The sequence below is a fragment of the Ochotona princeps genome, chromosome 30 (assembly GCF_030435755.1).
Source record: "Ochotona princeps isolate mOchPri1 chromosome 30, mOchPri1.hap1, whole genome shotgun sequence".
NCBI classification, from domain to species: Eukaryota; Metazoa; Chordata; class Mammalia; order Lagomorpha; family Ochotonidae; genus Ochotona; species Ochotona princeps.
In genome coordinates this window covers 13,122,476-13,141,619 of record NC_080861.1, presented here as the reverse complement: position 1 = coordinate 13,141,619, position 19,144 = coordinate 13,122,476, and the positions used below count along the sequence as shown (strand labels likewise).

At 49.3% G+C, this 19,144-nt stretch overlaps 1 protein-coding gene across 2 annotated transcripts; it reads left to right on the top strand.

Moving 5' to 3' along the window:
- The first annotated feature begins 474 nt into the window (after nt 1–474).
- Nucleotides 475–6,452, top strand: EOMES (eomesodermin). Of its 2 annotated transcripts, none has more exons than XM_004588271.3 (6): nt 475–1,713; nt 2,723–2,877; nt 3,478–3,599; nt 4,039–4,197; nt 4,282–4,343; nt 5,085–6,452. In XM_004588271.3, the coding sequence occupies exons 1-6, from the start codon at nt 818–820 to the stop codon at nt 5,764–5,766; spliced, it is 2,076 nt and encodes a 691-aa protein (XP_004588328.1). In that variant the 5' UTR covers nt 475–817; the 3' UTR covers nt 5,767–6,452. The 2 variants fall into 2 exon arrangements, with proteins under 2 accessions (XP_004588328.1, XP_004588327.1); XM_004588270.3 differs by having other exon boundaries at nt 5,028–6,452.
- Nucleotides 6,453–19,144: the final 12,692 nt, after the last annotated feature.

The window sequence follows — 19,144 nt, the reverse complement described above, 5'->3', positions numbered from 1 at the left end:
CCACCTACGTCTGAAGGAAGGCGTGCCTGGAAGTCATAGCCTCTGCCGAGGAAAGAGCCTGCACCGGGGCAGGCCCAGTCCCCCACCCTCGGGCGCCAGCGTCCCGGCGTCCTGGCAGCAGTCAATTTGGAGAATCAGTCTCCGGCCTCCAAAACCTGCTCCTGCCACTTTGCTCGGGGACCACTCCAGAGCCATGCATGAACTCCCGCTGTGAAGACCCTAGAACAGGCTCCCCCTAAACTCTAGAACCCATTGTCAAAGCAGGACAGACTTTAAAAGGGGGGAAAAATAATCACACTGAAAGAGTCGCAGGCGACTTGATCCAATTAGTAAATGCCTAATTGAATTAGTGTCACCACCATCAGCCAATCAGGAGATTCCCCAGTTTGTGGGGCTGCGAAGCCCCTCCCTGGCCGCGTGTATATAAAGCAGCCAGTGACAGCCCGCAAGTTTCCAAATGGTCACCTCCACCGACGGTTTGGCAATTGACGATAGGGCAGGCAAGCGCAGGCTGGTGGGTGGACGCGGACAAAGATCGTTTTGGGCGTGAGCGATTGACAAGAAGGACGGGGAAGGAAAGGCAAAGTACTTCTCTGTTGGTGTCCATCTTCTGCCTTCCAACTCCGTGCGCTTTCCTTTCGGAAAGGACGCTGGATTGAGGGCGCACGGGTGCGCACAGCAGCGGCCCGCGAGTCGGCAGGTGGATAGCAGGAAGGGGAAGTTACCTTCCCCTCGGAAGGGGGCGCTGGCTCCCCCATCCTTCCTTTATAATAAGGCCACCGGAGGAGAGGAAGCAGCCGTCTGCGCTCAGCAAAGCATGCAGTTAGGCGAGCAGCTCTTGGTGAGCTCTGTGAACCTGCCGGGCGCGCACTTTTACCCGTTGGAGAGTGCGCGCGGAGGAGGCGGTGGCGGCGGCGGAGGCGGGAGCGCCAGCCATCTCCCCGGCGCGGCTCCCTCGCCTCAGAGGTTGGACTTGGAAAAAGCTCCCAAGAAGTTCTCTAGCAGCCTCTCGTGCGAGGCGGGGAACGGGGAGCCCGCAGCCGCCAGCGCTGGGGCCCCCGTGGCCATGCTCAGTGACGCCGACGCCGGGGACACCTTTGCCAGAGCCGCGGCGGTGGCCAAACCCGGGCCCCCGGACGGCCGCAAGGGCTCCCCTTGCGGAGAGGAGGAGCTGCCCTCCGCAGCCGCAGCTGCCGCCGCCGCAGCAGCAGCCGCCGCCGCCACCGCGCGCTACTCCATGGACAGCCTGAGTTCGGAGCGCTACTACCTTCAGTCCCCGGGGCCCCAAGGCTCAGAGCTGGCTGCACCCTGCTCGCTCTTCCCGTACCAGACCGCTGCCGGGGCGCCCCACGGATCTGTGTACCCGGCTCCCAACGGGGCGCGCTACCCCTACGGCTCCATGCTGCCCCCCGGCGGCTTCCCCTCCGCCGTGTGCCCACCCGGGAGGGCGCAGTTCGGCCCAGGGGCCGGTGCAGGCAGTGGCTCGGGCGGCAGCGGCGGCGGGGGAGGCGGCCCCGGCGCCTATCAGTACAGCCAGGGAGCTCCAATCTATGGGCCTTACCCTGGGGCTGCAGCGGCGGGATCCTGCGGAGGATTAGGGGGCCTCGGGGTTCCCGCTTCCGGCTTCCGCGCCCACGTCTACCTGTGCAACCGGCCACTGTGGCTCAAATTCCACCGTCACCAAACTGAGATGATCATTACGAAACAGGGCAGGTGAGCGCAGCAGGGAGGGGCCCCTGGATGCTGGGGTAAAGGGAGAATGTGTGGTCCTGGGGAAGGTCCAGGGTGACTGAGCTGTGCTCGCTCGCTTTTCGCTTTTGGCTTAGAGTGCAGTTGCGACAAGGAGACATCGCGTCTCCGGGGCAGTGTCAATCTGCGTCCGCGAGCCGGCGACCGGTGCGGGATGCTAATGTTTTACGGCTGCACCCATCCCTCCTGTGGACTGGCGAGGAGGAGGCGGAAATGGACTTTTGGGCTAGTCCACAAAGCTGGATTCACTACGGAAGCCCGCTCGGCGGTTTGCTGTTCTCCGTGCGGCAGGCAGGGGGGCCCAGGGGTAGGGGGCACAAGATAGAAGCCACCTAAGCTCTTAAGGGGACTCCTGCAGTTTTAGGCGCCAGGTTATCCGCGGCGCACCTTCGGGAGTTGGGCGTGAGGGCTGGAGCGCCGTTCTAGGAAGATGTGTCCGTGGGCAGGCTGTCCCTGGAGCCTGAGCTGGCTTCCTTTCCGAGAAAGTTAGGATGCACATCCAGTGTTTACAGTGGTTATTTGGGGGGAAAAGTTCCGGTGGGCGCTAGGAGAGGGACACTCCAGGGGACTTTGGTTTTTAAAGCGTGAGCGTGCGTGTTGTTGTTTTCTGTTGCTTATATATTTAGAATCGTTTTTTAAGCCTTTTGGGAGAAAAGTGAATTTGCATCTGAGAGGGCTGTGAATTTAACGGGGGGTGGGGTGGGCGGGGGGGTTATCCCGGAAATAGGTGCATCTAGGAAATACGTTTGGGCAAATTACTCCGCAGAGAAAAAAAAGGGAGATGTTGAAGAGTAGACAACTCAGAAATATTTGTCGTACTTTGGGGCCATTTGATCATGATCTCGTCATCGCAGCCTTCTGAATGTGCTGCGCTGGCCCCAGCCCCGGTGCCTGGGGACCTGGGTATTGTCCGGACTCGCCCTCGGTCCTCTCGGTTTCAGTCCCTTGTCCCCGGTTCTGTCCCCTCGCACAGGCGCATGTTTCCGTTCTTGAGCTTCAACATAAACGGACTCAATCCCACCGCCCACTACAACGTGTTCGTAGAGGTGGTGCTGGCTGACCCCAACCACTGGCGCTTCCAGGGTGGCAAGTGGGTGACCTGCGGCAAAGCCGACAATAACATGCAGGGTGAGGAGAGAAGAGGCCGGCTGGGGTGGGGAGGTGCGGGCCGGAAAGAAATGGAATCCTTCCCAGGCAACCTCACACTCCACACCGCCCCAATCCCTGGCCTAGAAGAGTTAGTGTGCGATTTTCGGTGCAGACGGTTTGAGGAGGGGCCAAGTGCTAAGTCAGTAGCTCACCTGTCACCCTTTAACCATGACCCTACCCCCTCCCTTTAATCCCTACCTTCCCCAAACCTCCTTGTGAGCTCTCCCCTTGGGAGGAGCCACTATTAAGAATGCCCACTGGAGAAAATCTCCATCAAGGTTGAGTTCAGACCTAAAAGTCCAACACCATCCAGTTTTCTCCCTTCAAAGGTCAGCTCCTGCTGGCTAGGTTTTCCAGTGTGGAGACACTTCAAGGTGTGGCAGGCTGCTGTGCAGGCGCTGGGGCCCTGGAAGGGGCGTGGATGGAGCTCCGCTGCTCTCCTGCGGCCTCCTGAAGCAACTCTTCTTAGCAGACCATCCTAGTTCTCACCCCATCCTGCTGGAGCTGACAGACTTCTCAACAGCTGTCCTGGTTATAAACAGCTCACAGGCTTGGGTTTTGTGTTTTGTTTCCTTTAAGGCAACAAGATGTATGTTCACCCTGAATCTCCCAACACCGGTTCCCATTGGATGAGACAGGAGATTTCCTTTGGGAAATTAAAACTCACCAATAACAAAGGCGCAAATAACAACAACTCCCAGGTAGAGTGGCTGAGAAAGATGGGGGGTGTCTGCTGGCTGTATTTCTCTCTTCTGTTCTCTGTCTTTATAACATTAGCAGCTGTGACATGTTTGTACTCGCCAACTTATAACCCCAGAACTTTTTTTTTTCCTTTTGACCTTTCTAATGATCACTTTCTTATTGGATTTCAACAACAGTTGACCACTAGGAACAGAAATAACTAAAATCTTTAGAGGATTTGGGACAATCCAAAAGAAAAAAATATATATCTGTTTTTTGAAGCATTCAGGCCCAATTATGTTTTCAGTTTCAAAAGTGGCCATGATAAAGATATTTTTTTTAAAGGCAATAGAGAAAAGGCTGAAATCAGGAACAAGCAGGAGTCCCTTGGGAAACACAAAGTTTGTCAAAATCTACTCTTTCTGACTCTCTGGCACTCTCTCTCTGTATTGCTTCCAGATGATCGTCTTACAGTCTTTACACAAATACCAGCCCCGGCTGCACATCGTGGAAGTGACAGAGGACGGAGTGGAGGACTTGAATGAGCCCTCCAAGACACAGACCTTTACGTTCTCAGAAACACAGTTCATTGCCGTGACCGCCTACCAAAACACAGACGTGAGTGTCTTCAGCAGCCCTAGACGCCACAGCTGCGGTGCTCGGGGACAGGGCTCTCACAGGCTCTTTTCCTCCTCTGTCTAGATCACTCAACTGAAGATTGACCATAACCCCTTTGCCAAAGGCTTCAGGGACAACTATGACTCGTAAGTGCCTCTTTAGCCCCATGGACATAGTCATCTCCGAGTGGGACACTGTCAGACACTTGTATGCTTGTATCTACCTTAGTCTTACTGTGAGATGCTCTCAGAAGGCCTTTGTGGATATCTACAGAAATGTTAAGGGCTTAAATATGAACAGCTTGTTCTTTTAACACTTGAGTAGAGATTTGACATGCTAAGAATGTGCTTGTATATACCTTTCTTTTTCCTTGAACACAGCACATTTATCCTCACAAAAGCGAATATTACTCTTCTTCCTCCCCCTGTGGTTAACATAAGAAAAACCTAAAACTAAGAGGATGTGCTTTTCATATCACTTAGCAAGACTCTGCTGTTTGCAAGGCTTCCTAACAACACAGCCAGCCTTCATTTCATCGCTAGCGCAAGGGATTGTTGCTCTGCATCCTTTGTGTTTCAGAACAACGGTATATGCAGGTAGACTTTCATGTAGGCATTTAACACCTGGAAGGAGACTTGGAAAAATCTCCCCCAGAGCTGAGAGGCCACTCAAAATTGTCCACCACAGCTGCATACCTGTGTTGCTCTCAACGGAGAGACACACTGTCCGTGCAGCCGAAACACAGCACGGAACGTTTCTTATTTCTGGGAGGTGGTTTGGGAACAATATGAGGTTTTTTTTTTTTTTAAGTGTTTCTCTTTATATTGTAGCATGTACACCGCTTCCGAAAATGACAGGTTAACTCCATCTCCCACGGATTCTCCTAGATCCCATCAGATTGTCCCTGGAGGTCGGTACGGCGTTCAGTCCTTCTTCCCGGAGCCCTTTGTCAACACTTTACCTCAAGCCCGATACTATAATGGCGAGAGAACCGTGCCACAGACCAACGGCCTCCTGTCACCCCAACAGAGCGAAGAGGTGGCCAACCCTCCCCAGCGGTGGCTTGTCACACCTGTCCAGCAACCTGGGACCAACAAACTAGACATCAGTTCCTACGAATCTGAATACTCTTCTAGCACCTTGCTACCCTATGGTATTAAATCTTTGCCCCTCCAGACATCCCATGCCCTGGGCTATTATCCTGACCCAACCTTCCCTGCGGTGGCAGGTTGGGGAGGTCGAGGTTCCTATCAGAGGAAGATGGCGGCTGGACTCCCATGGACCTCTAGAACGAGCCCCCCTGTGTTCTCCGAAGATCAGCTCTCCAAGGAGAAAGTCAAGGAAGAAATTGGATCATCTTGGATAGAGACACCCCCTTCCATCAAGTCCCTAGATTCCAACGATTCAGGCGTATACACCAGTGCCTGTAAGCGAAGGCGACTGTCTCCTAGCACCTCCAGCAATGAGAATTCCCCCTCCATAAAGTGTGAGGACATTCATACTGAAGACTACAGTAAGGACACCTCCAAAGGCATGGGGGGTTATTACACTTTTTACACGACGCCCTGAAAGAGTTGTTGTGACCTCGTAAACACTCACTTCCAGCAGTTGGACTTGGTGGTGTTTCTCTTGTCTTCTTTGCGTAGGTTGCCAAAAAGACGTTTGCCTTCCACCTTGATGTATCTTGTTTTGTGCAATTCTCTCAAAGAAGGTGCCAAAGCTTTTTGATTGCTGCAGGTAACAAAAAACAAACCTGGCAATTCTTTTTTTTGTCTTTTTTAAAAATAAAGTTAATGGAGGACTTTAAGCTGCTTTAGAAGTTGAAGGTTATTTGAGGCTCTGGATTTATTTATTGGAGACACTAAGCAGTCAGAGAAGCAGGCTGGTAAGACTGGGTGCCCAGCATTATCAAATGAGTGAAAACTTTGCATTCTCATTTGTATTTGTAAACCTTTAAACAGAAGCCCAGCGGGGTCAGGTGTTTTGCTTGTGGAAGAGGTGGGCTGAGTCTTTAACTCCCAACTGGGGACGTTTTGTTCTTACTTTTTGCCAGAGGCAAAAGATGCGGGGGCCTGAGGGCCAAGAACAGCTTCAGTGAAAGGGCTGGTTTTACCTGACTTGAATTCCTTGCAGCCTTCCGGAATAAGCCATGTGTGCCCTAGACCGGGAGTTCCTTCCCTCGAGACTGGCTAGGCCTCCACCTTGGCCTGCGCTGGGGTAGCCAGAAGGACTCAGGAGAAAGCAAGGGAGGAAGTTGCCAAAAAAGAAAAAAGAAAGAAAAAAAAAAAAGGATATAGACATGTACAGTTGTGTGTGCTTAGAGCTACTGTAGAATCATGTGGAATATATTGTACCAATAGTCTACATAGGGGTCTGAGACCATGTACAATTAATTGGTGCTTTGGCTTTGTAAAGAATTTGCAAATCATTTAACAACAGCAGCAGGGGTCAGGGGGTGGGTTCATCATCATTGTAGTCATTCTCGTTCTCTCCGGTGACATTTGGGAATAATCTGTTTGCTTCTTAGATAGTTAAGAATGTATTCAGCTACTCCGTACTAGCCTGAGATGTGTTCAAGGAAAACTCCCACACCCACATCCTCCCCCTTCGCCATCCCCACTCCCAACTGGGCAATGTGAAGAAATTGAACCTGATGCCACAGCTCCTATAGGTTGTTTAGAGACCTCGGATTTTTATGTACAGTCTTAGTTATTTTTAATAAACGTGGTTCAATAAGGGATCCAGCACTGCTCTGTCTTCTGTACTGTGGATTATGGAGTTAAGGGTCTCGTTTTACTGCCTCTAGCAGCTCTTCCCAGTCAGAAGTGTATTAAACTTCCCTCTTCCATGGAAGGTTCCAGAATCTCTAACTGGATGCGGTAGTCTAGAGGGGGTTGGGGCGGGAAAGCTTTTGTTTATCTTTTTCCCCCCTTGAAGATGAATGGGGCAATTTCCTCATCCCACTGCGAAGTCTAGACAATAGGTGTTGGCTAGGGGGTGGGGAGAGAATGAGATCTGAAGGCTTAACCAAACCTCCCAAACCGTCAGTCACGTAGTTCTCGGGGCTTAACTGGGCACCGCACACCTCTGGGCCCACATAGGCTCCGCGGGAACCCCCGTTGTCCTTTGAACGCCCACAGGTTCCGGGACCACGGAGCAAGCTGCGGCTGGCTTGGCTTCTGCTCCCACCTGCGGCTTGCAGAACCTAGAACCCGGGGCGGGCAGAAGGCCCGCGGCTGCTCGCCCGCCTCGGGAGACTTGTAGTTTGGCATCCTTTGGCCTGCGGCTACGCAGGAATCGGCGCGGGCCACGGGAAGGCGTGGCTCTCTTAGGGACGATTCGAGCGCCCAGCGCACCACCTCTCTTTGGACCATGCCAGGAAAGCGGGGCATTCACTGGGAGGACGAACGTGGCACTTCGCCCCCGCCCCCCGGCCCAAACCCTGGGGTCAGCTGAAGAGTTAAACAGGGAGTCGGACGGAGGGTCCTTTGTCCCCCCGCCAGACGTCCCGCCAGGCTTATCAGCAGACGGCTTCAGGCTCAGCTTGCAAACCTTCCCTGCCCCATTCTCACCCCGCCGGGGTAGAGGTCTGGCTTGGAGGGTCATTCCGCTAACTGCGTGACGCGGAAATGCAGCTGCTAAGAGGATTGGCTTCTGGGAGGCTACCAATCCTCCGGGACCTCCTCCCCTTCGGTACCCAATTAAGATGGCCGGGAGCTTGTAGGTCTGTGGGGTCTTCCATCTCTAGCACCCTTCTGGGGCCCGAATTCTTCCCGCCTGCTGGTGACCTTGGATGGGGGAGTGAAGGTAAAGAGGCAACTCTAGCGCCACGTCTCCGACAGCGCCCGTTCCAAACGCTTTGGCAAAGGCGCCCGCAACTTTGCCTTGCTGTCCGGGAGAGCGAGGGTTGAGATCTGCCGTTTTTTTTTTAAGCACAATTTTCGAGACTGGGACACGGGAAGGGGGACCCCCAGTCGGCCTCAGCTTGTCAGCAGCTCCCACGAACCCCCTTCGGTGCGTTCCCAACGCGCGCGGGTGGAAGATGCGGTGGAATTTCAGACCCAAGCATCCTCTTCTCCGCCCTCCATGAAGCCCCACAACGGAGTCACTGCAGGGAGGGAAAGCAGACGCTGCCCACCTCTAGTTCGAGTCCTGCATATTTTTGCACCGCACAGGCAAAAGAACCTGGTACTTGTGAAAAGTCCCTCACAGTGTTTAATGAAAACGTAAGCGGCTGAGCGGCCCCAATTAACACCTTGTGATAAGGCATTCCTAAGATGGAGTGTCAGACACCAAATTGTGAAGAGATATATCTAATTAATCCTCCTAGGATGACATCGATAAACAAGCCTCCATTTAAATAAAGATCAAGGGCTCGGCGCCCGGCGTGTCTGCAGCCCCCGCTAGGGTCCCCGCCTTTGAGCCAGTGCGGGGTTGGGCTCTGTGCCTGGGCCGAAACCCCAGCTCGCCACCGTTCGCTTTTCCTTCCTTGCTTGGAACAAAAGTAAAGAATAAAGCAATTGCATAGTCTGATCCGCCTCGGTGCTGCAAATTTTGTCGCTGCATGTCTCACTTGTGTTCTTTACAAACACTAGGGTGGTTTATTTGGAGGGTGGGGTTGGAAGGAAGGAAAGTAGACAGCTCACTAGTCTCCCCCTAAGAATTGCTTTCACAGGCAGCGCGAATTCACCACGGGCCCTTCCTCCGAGCCCCACACGCCTTGGCACGAGTTGTTCCCCAGTGGTGGCAGGATTCCTCCTGCTAGGTCGGGAGTCGAGAGCTGCTGGGGCGCAGAGGCGCAGCCTGGGGGATGGGGTTGCGGGGCTGCCACCATCTGGAGGGTACGCGGAGAAGGGCGGGAGGGATGAGAAAGAGCCTGGGGTGCAAGGGGAGCTGCAAAGATCTAGCTCGTCTTAGTCTCAACGTTTTGGGGGGGTCTGGTTTGGAGCCCGCAATGCCTCTCGCAGGCGCCTTCCTCAGGCTTCCCTCCTCTGCAGCCATCCCTGATCCGCTGGAAACTCCCGGCGAACTTGAAAACAGGTGCGCGGTCGTCCCCCTCCTCGCAGCCCCAGCCTTCTCCCCCAGTTCTGTTTTTGGTTTGTTTTGTTTTTTTCCCGGAGCATTCTCGCGTGCCCCTGGATGCTGTCACCATTCAACCATCAGTGGGGATAAACATTAAAATCATTCCTCGTTGACTCGCTTGGACGCTGAACCCCTCTCCTTCCCCAGTTGTCCTCGAGATGTCCTCCGCGTCACGGCTGAACGACTCCGAAAGTTTAGCTTTCGCGCCGTAGATATTTAGAATTCACCGGAAGACCCTTTAAAAAAGACAATAGGGAAAAAATAGATTGGTACACCTGCTTGAATCCTTCTCTTTCAATTGCCTGTCTCCCTACTCCATCAGGCCTCAAGTTTAGGCTTACAAATGCTCGAGGCAGATACCCACCCCCCAACCCCAGGAAAACCATCCACCAGCCCGAGTCCCAGTCGGGGGTCAGAGGCGGAGCTGAGCGCGCGCTTGGGATTCGCGCCTCTCCACGAGCGCTCCAAGTACGCGAGGTTTGGATTCGCTCCTGGCACGCACGCTGAGCGTTTGCTGGACATTCCTAAGTTTCAGACATCATTGCTGATTGTGTGTGTGTGTGTGTGTGTGTCCAAAGACAATACACTACGAACTTCATGAACATCAAAGTTATGATTACTAAGAAGTTCAAGAGATAAAAGGTAAGCACGCCCTTCTCCCGGCCTGGGAACCCTGTGCACGCCAAGGGCGCGCATAGAGTTCCCCAAGGAGGAAACAACGTAAGCTGCGCCAGATGCCCGACAGACGCCTAGTCCCGTTCTGCAAAGCGTGTGACGATTCTCTAACCGCCACCATAGCACGGGTGGGTCACAGCTTGTTTTCGGCAGCGCCTCCCCAACACAATTCAACCTACTCCTTCAAAAGTCTCCCAATTCTTCGCTAAGCCCGCTGGAGGAAACCGGGCTCCTACGGAACTTTTTGCAACTTTAAGCGCGATCTGCGCGGTTGGTTTGCAAAGAGGGTAAGTGCGCGTTTCGCTCGGCCCCGGGGATTCGCGGCTGCGTTACTGCTGGGGACGGCGCGCACCTCTCCGCTCTGGGTAGCGGGCAGCCTCCGCCATCTGGTGGCCGCGGGCAGTAAGAATTTTCCCCGAAGCCGGTGTTTGGTCAGACCCTGAGCCTTCTTTTCATCGCATCCTTCCTTTCAGTTTGCTATTGGTCGGGGAAAGGAACTGGAGTTGGTGTTCATCCCGGAGACTGATGTTCTCCGAACTGACGCTTACTAACTTCCTGGATCTGGACTTTTCTGATCTTCATTTCCTCATCTGTGGTTTGGGAATTCGAACAGCACCTACTTGGGGAGGAGGAAGAATTGAGACTGCTTAATTCCACGTTGGGATGAGTCACTTTGCAACAACAAATATTAGTGCGCGTGATCATTACATTTACATTAGGATGTGAGAATAAATATGGTACGTTGGTAAAGGAGAGTGATGTATTATTCCAGAATAAGTACGAGCAATTTCAAATACACGGAAAAATAGAGCGCAAAGGTACTCCGTGTGCCAACCTCTTAGTTCTAATAACCACCAGTTCGCGATTTCCTTTGTTTAAATCTATAATCTCCATCCCACGTTCTCAAATCCCAGAAATCCTGTTATTCACATCATACACTCCTACGCGTATGTGTGTGTTTATTTCCAGATAGCCGTCAAATTGTCATCAAACCTCAAAATCCACAATACTTGATTGAAGAATTCAAGGCCTTTTCTTTTTTAATTTGCAAGGCGGAGTGGCAGGAAGAGAGAGACGGAATGAGAACCTTTGGCTGCTGCCTCACTCTGCGGTGACCGCAACCGCCTGAGCTGAGCCAGATGAATTCAGGAAACGCAGCTCCATCAGATTCCCCCCCCCCCCGGGGGGGCGGCGCGCATCTTCTGCCTCTCTCCCAGGTGCCTTAGCAGGGAGCTGGATGAGAAGTGGAACCGCTGGGAGTTTAAACCGAGCTCACACATGGGAAATTGGTATCCTAGGAAGTGATGTAACCCAGCTCCAACGATGATCCTCAACATCATGCAATGCTCAGGTACATTTCCTCGATTGCCTCATAAAGCTGCTGTTTTTTTTTTTTCCCCAGTTACTTTGCTTTACTCAGAATCCAGAAAACTCTATCCACATAGTTAATGTGTCACTTAATACTCTTAATCCAGAATTCCTGCCCCACCTCAAGCACCCTCTTTGAGTTTGTCTTTCAGTTTCTTGAACTAAGCCATCTATTTTTTCTGGCTCTGGGCTTTGCTGTGTTGGTTCCTGTGATGTTAGCAATGATCCTGTGACTTCTGCTTTTCCAACACAGTTTTATTTTGGTATAAAGTCTGATTTAGGTTCTTTGAGTTTTAGTAGTAGTATTCTATTGGAGACCCACACTGTTTGGTTGTCTTTGGAGCCTGTCATCGTCCATTGAGGGATGGTCAAAGAAATCGAATTTTTGTGTAATGATTGTTAAGTTACAAATCTGTGAGCAGGCTTTCCTTATTGGCAGTTTTGATATGACTCTAATCAGCCAAAAACCCAAGATTTCTGCTCTTTAAGTATCATTACAGGGACGTGTCTGTAGCCTTCTGAAAAAACAGGACATAGAACTGAGTGGAAAAACAGTGCATAAATTGGGAAGGTTTAGCAGATGATACACATTGATTGAAACAATTTGACGTGCTAAGAAATCAATGTAAGTCACTGAGTAACAAAGTGATAAAAATATGTTGTGGGGAAAGAATTATCCTCCTTGTAATCTTATCCATGACAAGCAAAGAGAAGAGGCTTCTGACTAGTTGTTTTGGAATGAGGGAAAAGTTTGAAAAAGGACAGTAAGGGAGAAAGTTCAGGTCTCTGATTGCTTAGAGCCTCTAGGAGGAGGATGGGATGTTTACTATCCGGTAATTCTAAAAAATAACAAGAGTAGGTTTTAATATGTAGATGCCATTGCTATGATCTTTGTCCATTCCAAACACTGAATTATAGCCTGTCCCGTGTACCACCAGGAAATCGGAATGTTTGCTGTAGGGGGATCTCTGATAGTCTCCATTTTTTCTTGAAATTCTTTAATGCCATAAAATGCCATAAAAGCAATTGCTTTGTGCTGAATAATGCTTCGTCCAAAGTACACAAGCCAGCTGTCATCCCTTGGGTTACTGAATTGGAGAATCATCGAGAGACTGCCCTATTTCTGTCCACCACACTATAAAGAGCTGGAAACATGATTTGCCTAGCTCTGGGAGGAATCCACTGATTGGACTTCATATTTTGGACACAAAAATGCTTCCAAATTCTGGAAAATATTTAATCGTGAAAATATTAAATTAAAAAATAGCTTTTGTTACTTTCACTTATATTAGTTTTAGCTGTTATTATTATTTATATTTTTTCAGAGAATGCTATTTAAGATGTAAATGGATCAGTGATTGGTTTTTTTCCTTCTTTTCTTTTTTCCTCCCCAAAATATACACTTATAATGGAGCTTTGTTTGCTTCTCTTGTGCTTTGGTTTATATTTAGGTCTATGGTAGTGAAGTCGCAGATCCTGTATCTTGCGTCCCACACGTTTGCCTATTTCCTTAATCTTGTTTTGTCTTTATCATAGAGATCTACATTCCAAGAAAATTCTTCAGCATTTTATTTCTTCAGGTTTCTAGTTTCTAGACAAAAAAAAAAAAAAAGTGATTGTTGATTTAATGGAACAGTCTGTGCTCAGGGTCACGTATTTAGAAAGCTGCAGATGGAGCCTACAGGACTATTGTGGAAAGTGCAGAGGAGGGTGAGTTCAGATGTAGAATCGCATGCATAGGCTGGTGCTGGGGACTGTGTGCTCCAGAACAGAATATCATGGAGCTCAGAGTGCAGGATCTGAGAAGAGGTGCCTAATATTCATGTTTCCTTTAGAGACCCAGCTCAGAGCTGTCAAAACAGATTGTGTAAATAGCCTGGACTGTGGGAGGTGATCCTGATGACATGGGTGACATTCTTATCTTTAGGTCAGGATGTAAACAGAAGGAATACAATTAATTTAATCTGGAAATACATGCCCCCCCCCCCCAATACATCATTCACATTTCTCTTTCTCCTTCAGCCAAAAGGAACTGGAAAAGGTAGGCATTTGCAAGTCCTGAAATGTCCTCTCCTTTGAGTTTTTTTGGGGAAGTTATGAGTTACATTCTTAGTTTGATACCGGGGGTTTCTGCAGGAAGCTCTGGTTAGGGTTAGGGCCTATTCCTGTTTCTTAACTCCTTTGCAACTGTTTAGGATCATACTATCCCACAAAAGATAGCCAGCAATAAGGATAAGATCAATTGACAAAAGCTGGAACCTTAGGAAGCACTTAGCCAACCTTACAGTAAACTAGCAAAACCAGACCCTCCTCCCTCTCTCTAACCCCCCGCCAGAGTTCCTGATTGGTTGAACTCAACAGGAATCTAGAGAGTTGGGAAATCTGTTGATACAGACCTGGAGGACGCACCCACCCCCCTGGGACATGGGCCAAAGTGGAGAAGCATGTGGAGTGTAACTGGAGACAAGGTTAACCTCCCAGACACCCTTGAGCTGTTCTGGAGTATCTGCAAAGAGAAGGGTCTGAAGAATAACTAGAATCTCTATTCCTGTGAGAAATCTTTCTTACTCTTTAGTATTTTCAATCTGTTTTTTTTCTTTCTAAAGTCAAATAATTTTACTTATTTTAAAGGTAGAGTAATACACACTTGATAGCTGCTGATTCACTCCCCAAATGCCTACAGCGACAGAGGTTGGGTCAGATCAAAGTCAGGAGCCAGGAACTCCATTCAGGTCTCTGATTCGAATGTCTTTAGATTGGCTCATCTCTGGCTGTTGCAGTCACTTAGGGAATGAAGCATCTCCCCATGCGGGTACCGATTCGTGTCTTGGCTGCTCCACTTCCCATCCAGATTTCTGCTTGTAGCCTGGAAGGGTGGTACAGGATGACCCACCCTTTGTGGGAAGAAGCTCCTGGCTTCAGATCAGCTGTTGTGACCACTTGGGGAGTGGATCAGAGAATGGAATATCTTTCTCTCTGTCTCTCCTTCTTTCTGTATCAGCCTCTGAGGCAGTCCAGTCCCAATACGTACACTCCATGGCTGGATCACAAAGATGATACACAAATTTGTAAGATAATATCATTTCCTCTTTTAAGAAAAATCCTTTTAACTGGGCAGTAGGCTGGGCTTCTGCCTGCTGAATTGGCATCCCATATGGGCTCCAGATCTTATCCTAACTGCTCCACTTTCCATCGAGCTCCCTGCTTATGGCTGGGAGAAACATAAGAGGATGGCCCAGGTCCTTGGGCCCCTGCACCCATGTGGGAGACCCAGTGGAGGCTCCTGACTCCTGTGTGCAAATCAGCTCAACTCCAGCCATTGCGGTCATTTGGGGAGTGAACTAATGGATGGAAGATCTCTCTCTGTCTCTCCTTCTCTCTGTATAACTCTGACTTTCAAATAAAAAGAAAATAAATCTTGAAGTTGTTTTAAAGTTAAAAACCTTTAATTTTCATGTATATTTCACACATCTGTAATATCATTTTTCTCTTGTACAAATGGACTAACACTATTGTATCAAGTCACGTCTACTCATAGAGCCTGATTGGATTAGAGTCCGGTAGGACAGGTGAGTTTTGCGTGTGGATTCTGCCTGGGTGAAGCTGGTCTTGTTGTTACCCCGTCTGCCATCATAACATGACACTCTCTTCTCTCTAAAGGTATCTTCCTCTCCCCTCTCCCTGTAAGTCTTCCTCTTTCCAGAACCATATCTCCACTCTCTACTCCAATCTGCTTGACAGACTTTTTTGCTCAACTCCTACAGCACCCAGAGTTCAGCAGCTCCATTTTGTCAGCATGGATCTGGGCTTAAATAAACTACTTCTACAAAGCAGTTGTGTGCGAGCATATTTGTGCCTTTCAAATAAATGAATCCTAGAGAGAAAAAGGAAAAAAAATAACAGATGTACAGAGAGAGGGAAAAAGACAGACCACAGGTCATGTGTCAAGTACCAGGCAAGAGGGGGCTGAGTGTGTGTGCTTGCCCCCTGAGCCCTGTGGCCCGGATCCCACATGCTCAACCTTAGCTCAAGCAGTGTGTCCAGACGCTCTTCATTCTCATCACGCTGCCGCATCAGCTTGAGAGATGAGATGGTTGGCAATGTGAGCAGCCCGAGGTCATGACTGGGAAGCGTGTGACGGGCTGATTCCAAACCCAGAGCTTCCCCTCCTGTGTGTTTGTTTGTATGTTTGTTTAATTTGAAAGGCCGACTTACACAGAAAGCAGAGAGAGAATCTACCATACAGTACTTCACTCCCTAAATGGCTGCGATGGCTAGAGCTGAGTCAATCTGAAATGAGCAGCTAGGAGCTGTTCCGGACTCCCACATGGGTGCAGGAGCCCAACGACTTGGATTATCCTTCATTACTCTCCCGGGCACATTACCAGGAAGCTGGATCAGAAATAAGGCATGTAGGACTTGAAGCAGCGTCCTTACAGGATGCTAGCTGAGCAGGTAGTTTATCTGAGTTTGCCATGGCACCATTTCTTCTCTTCTTGATGTTCAGTGTAGGCGACACCGGCACAATCTCAGGGGGCAGGTCAGGTTAGGTTTCCTCTTGGGCACTAGAGTCAAATCACACTCTGGTGGGTAGTCTTTATGGTGTTTGAAGTTCTTCTCATTGTCCACTAGAGGGCACCCTAACCCTAACCAAAAACAAAAAAACAGGACACCCAGTCAAGCAGCAAGAAGGGACAGAAGGCTGAGCTGTCAATGGCCTCGCCTGCCTGGTAAGCCAGTGGCTACAGAGAAGTTCAGGAAAGTCGTTGTCCATCATAGGAAACAAAGGAAACAACTCAGGGACCTGAGTTCTGGAATTTCCCAACTCTTGACATTTTGGTCACGGACATAGACTTTTTGTTCTTACTTTTGAGCTACAGAATTATAATTCAATCTAGGTAGAAAAATGTGTGGTGATGAAATCAGGGTCTTTAACATTTCCATCTCCTCAAATATTATTATTTCTGTGTCTCGGGAACCTTCAAATTCTTCTCCTCCAATGACTCAGGATGTGTGATTAGCGTTGTGGACTGTAGTTAGCCTGCTGCGTTATACAGTAAAAGTCTCCCCTTCTACTGCAATGTGAGTCGCTTTTTTGGTAAGCTTCCACACGTGAGAGAGAACATAGTGCATTTGTCCTCCTGTGCTGGGCTTATGTCATTTGGGCTACCAGTAAGATAATTTCTTCTCCCCGCCTCTCCTTCTTCTTTTAATTGCCAACTCCTTTGTTGAAGGACCCAGACATGCAGGAGTTAGAGTTTTGCAACCAAAGCCTTGGGAACAGAATGAATCTTGTTGACTTGGAATCTTCAAGCTTGATGCTAAGAGTAATGAGGGTATGTGCTGTGATAATCGTGCCACTGTGTTCAAATGTTCCCAAACACAATCTGCTTGCAGCCGAGTTTCGGAGAACTGTGGCTCAAATGCCCAAGGTCTGGTTTGCTGAGGACGCCGAACGAGCAGCTGGTGTTTCCTGACACCCAGACCAGGGTGATACAAGCATGCATTTGTGTGCCACTGTCAGGCTGAGGAGCCCTGTATCATGTTTAAAAACAATGCATAGAAGAAGCAGTGGGGAGAGGAGGAGGCAGGTGGCCTCATGGTTGATGCTGCCTCGTTGGTGATGCTGCCTCGTTGGTGATGCTGCCTCGTTGGTGATGCTGCAGCTCTGGACCTTCCAACCCTCACAACCTTTTTAAACAGCTTTCAGATGTGCCAGACCAAAAGGTTGTAAGAGAAACTGAAGAGATAGAAAAGAAGCCATCCTATTCTCCAGTCTAGAAATAGAACACACTTAAGAAAAACAAAACTAACCTTTGGAACTATCTGCTTATCTCTTGTTGAGCTCAGTTCTCATGCAAACACCATATGTGCGGCCTGCCCTGGTCCAGGATCCCAGGCACACCTCTGCTTTTTCAATACATTTGATATTCCATGGGTCCTGTGTCTTCCAAGCAGCCTGCTTCTCACAGCGTACGCACAAGCTTTACAATACTGAAGTTATCGGTAGACACAGATAACTCACAATGGGACCATGCGAAGCCAGGAGAGAGCCAGATGGATTCACATGAGAAATGGCGGATAGAGTGGTCTCTAAAAGTCACTTCAACTTTGCCCACTTGGAGTCCGAAGGAACTAGCAAGGACGTTCTCTTGACTATCACTGCTGCATCTTCCCTGAAGTTCTCTGCCAAGAAATGAGAAATGTGCTTCTCTGGGTCTTGTGTATCTCACAGAGAGTAAACACAGTGAAAAGTATGGGTGTCCGGAGCTCTGAGACTGTTGCCACTGCTTGCCATCTGTGCAGTGTTAGAACAGCTACCGTACGCCTCCGAAGCCCAGTGCCCCATCTGTAAAGTCACTGTGCTATGCGGACTCCGTTGGTAGAGAGAACGCTGAGCAGGGAAGTATGTGTGTCACATGCTAATGAAATGCCCACCACATTGTACACGCCCAGGAAGGATTTGCTTTTATGCTAGTGTGAGTGACATGCTACCAGGAGTCGCTTCGATATACAATTCAATGGAAGTAGGTACCAAAATGCTTTCTTTTCAGGGACCCCAGACCACAATTTTTCCTCTTGTTGACTGTTTTCTTTAAAACTTGCTTATTTACTTTTCATTTGAATAGGTATTTCTATTTAGGATGCAGTACTAGTGATAATAGACTCTTGATAACAAATCTGTAGCCAGGACACATCTTTAAAATGTGAGTTTTACCACTTGAGCAGTGCCCTCACGTCGGGGACCTGGGGATGGGTGGGAAGCTGGGTGGGGCTTTTCCCTTTATCTCTCCTCTTACCCCAGAGACAGAAAGAAAAGAGAATGTGGAAACAATGGTCTAACACACTTTCCTGTAGCCCTTGACCCTTTGTGCCCTGATCAACTATGTAAAGATTATCAAAATAAAATAATAATAAAAAAAATAAAATGTGGGTTTGGGGGCAAGTAATTTAAGTGTGGAATTATTTCTTGAACATCTTTTTTTTTTTTTTTTTTTTCAGTTTACTTGAAAGGCAGAGTTGCAGAGACAAAGAGAGAGATTTTATCTGGTAGTTTGTTCCACAAATGGCTGCAAGGGCCAGGGGTGTGCTAAACAGAAGCTGGGAGCCAGCAGCGTCTCCTGACTCTGCCATGTGAGTCTAGAGGCCAGGCTCTTGGACCATCCTCTGCTGCTTTCCCAGGCTCATTAGAGCAAACTAGATCAGAGCTGGAGTGGCTGGAATTCAATCAGCGCCCATACAGGGTGCCAGTGTCACAAGCAGAGACTTAACCTGCTATGCGACAATGCCAGCCTTTAAGTGGAGAATTGTTATGAACTTAGCATAAGGGGGAGAATGACGGTTGTAGTCTTTAGACTTGAGACATTTAGTAGACCAAAATGATGACCCAGTCAGACAGAGGGAAGGTATGTAGAAGCAACTTTTTTGTTTGCCAGTTCCTTTGTGGTGTGATCCATCTTCTCTTATAAAAAACCATTACTCCCAGATCTTATTCTTGATTGCCACAGGAAGCCAGTGGAGTGGATTGAGAATACCATGGGAGTTGTGCTAAGAGGTAATTGCCACTGATGCCCACCAACACCCACCTACTTAAACTGTCCCTCTTTGGCTCCAGAACAGATGGTCTTGATGTGGTCTGAGATGGTTTTCACAGTGCACACTGCCCTGGGCAGCTATGGAGCCTTGTAGCAGCAACACCCACCGTGGTGCCCATTTGTACTGAGTTCTTGCTTCAGTCAGCTGTTATCTTTCTGAGACCCATAAATACAAATTTGCTTTGCAATTTCACTTTGGTGTGGCTGACACCAGGATACTGGGTACA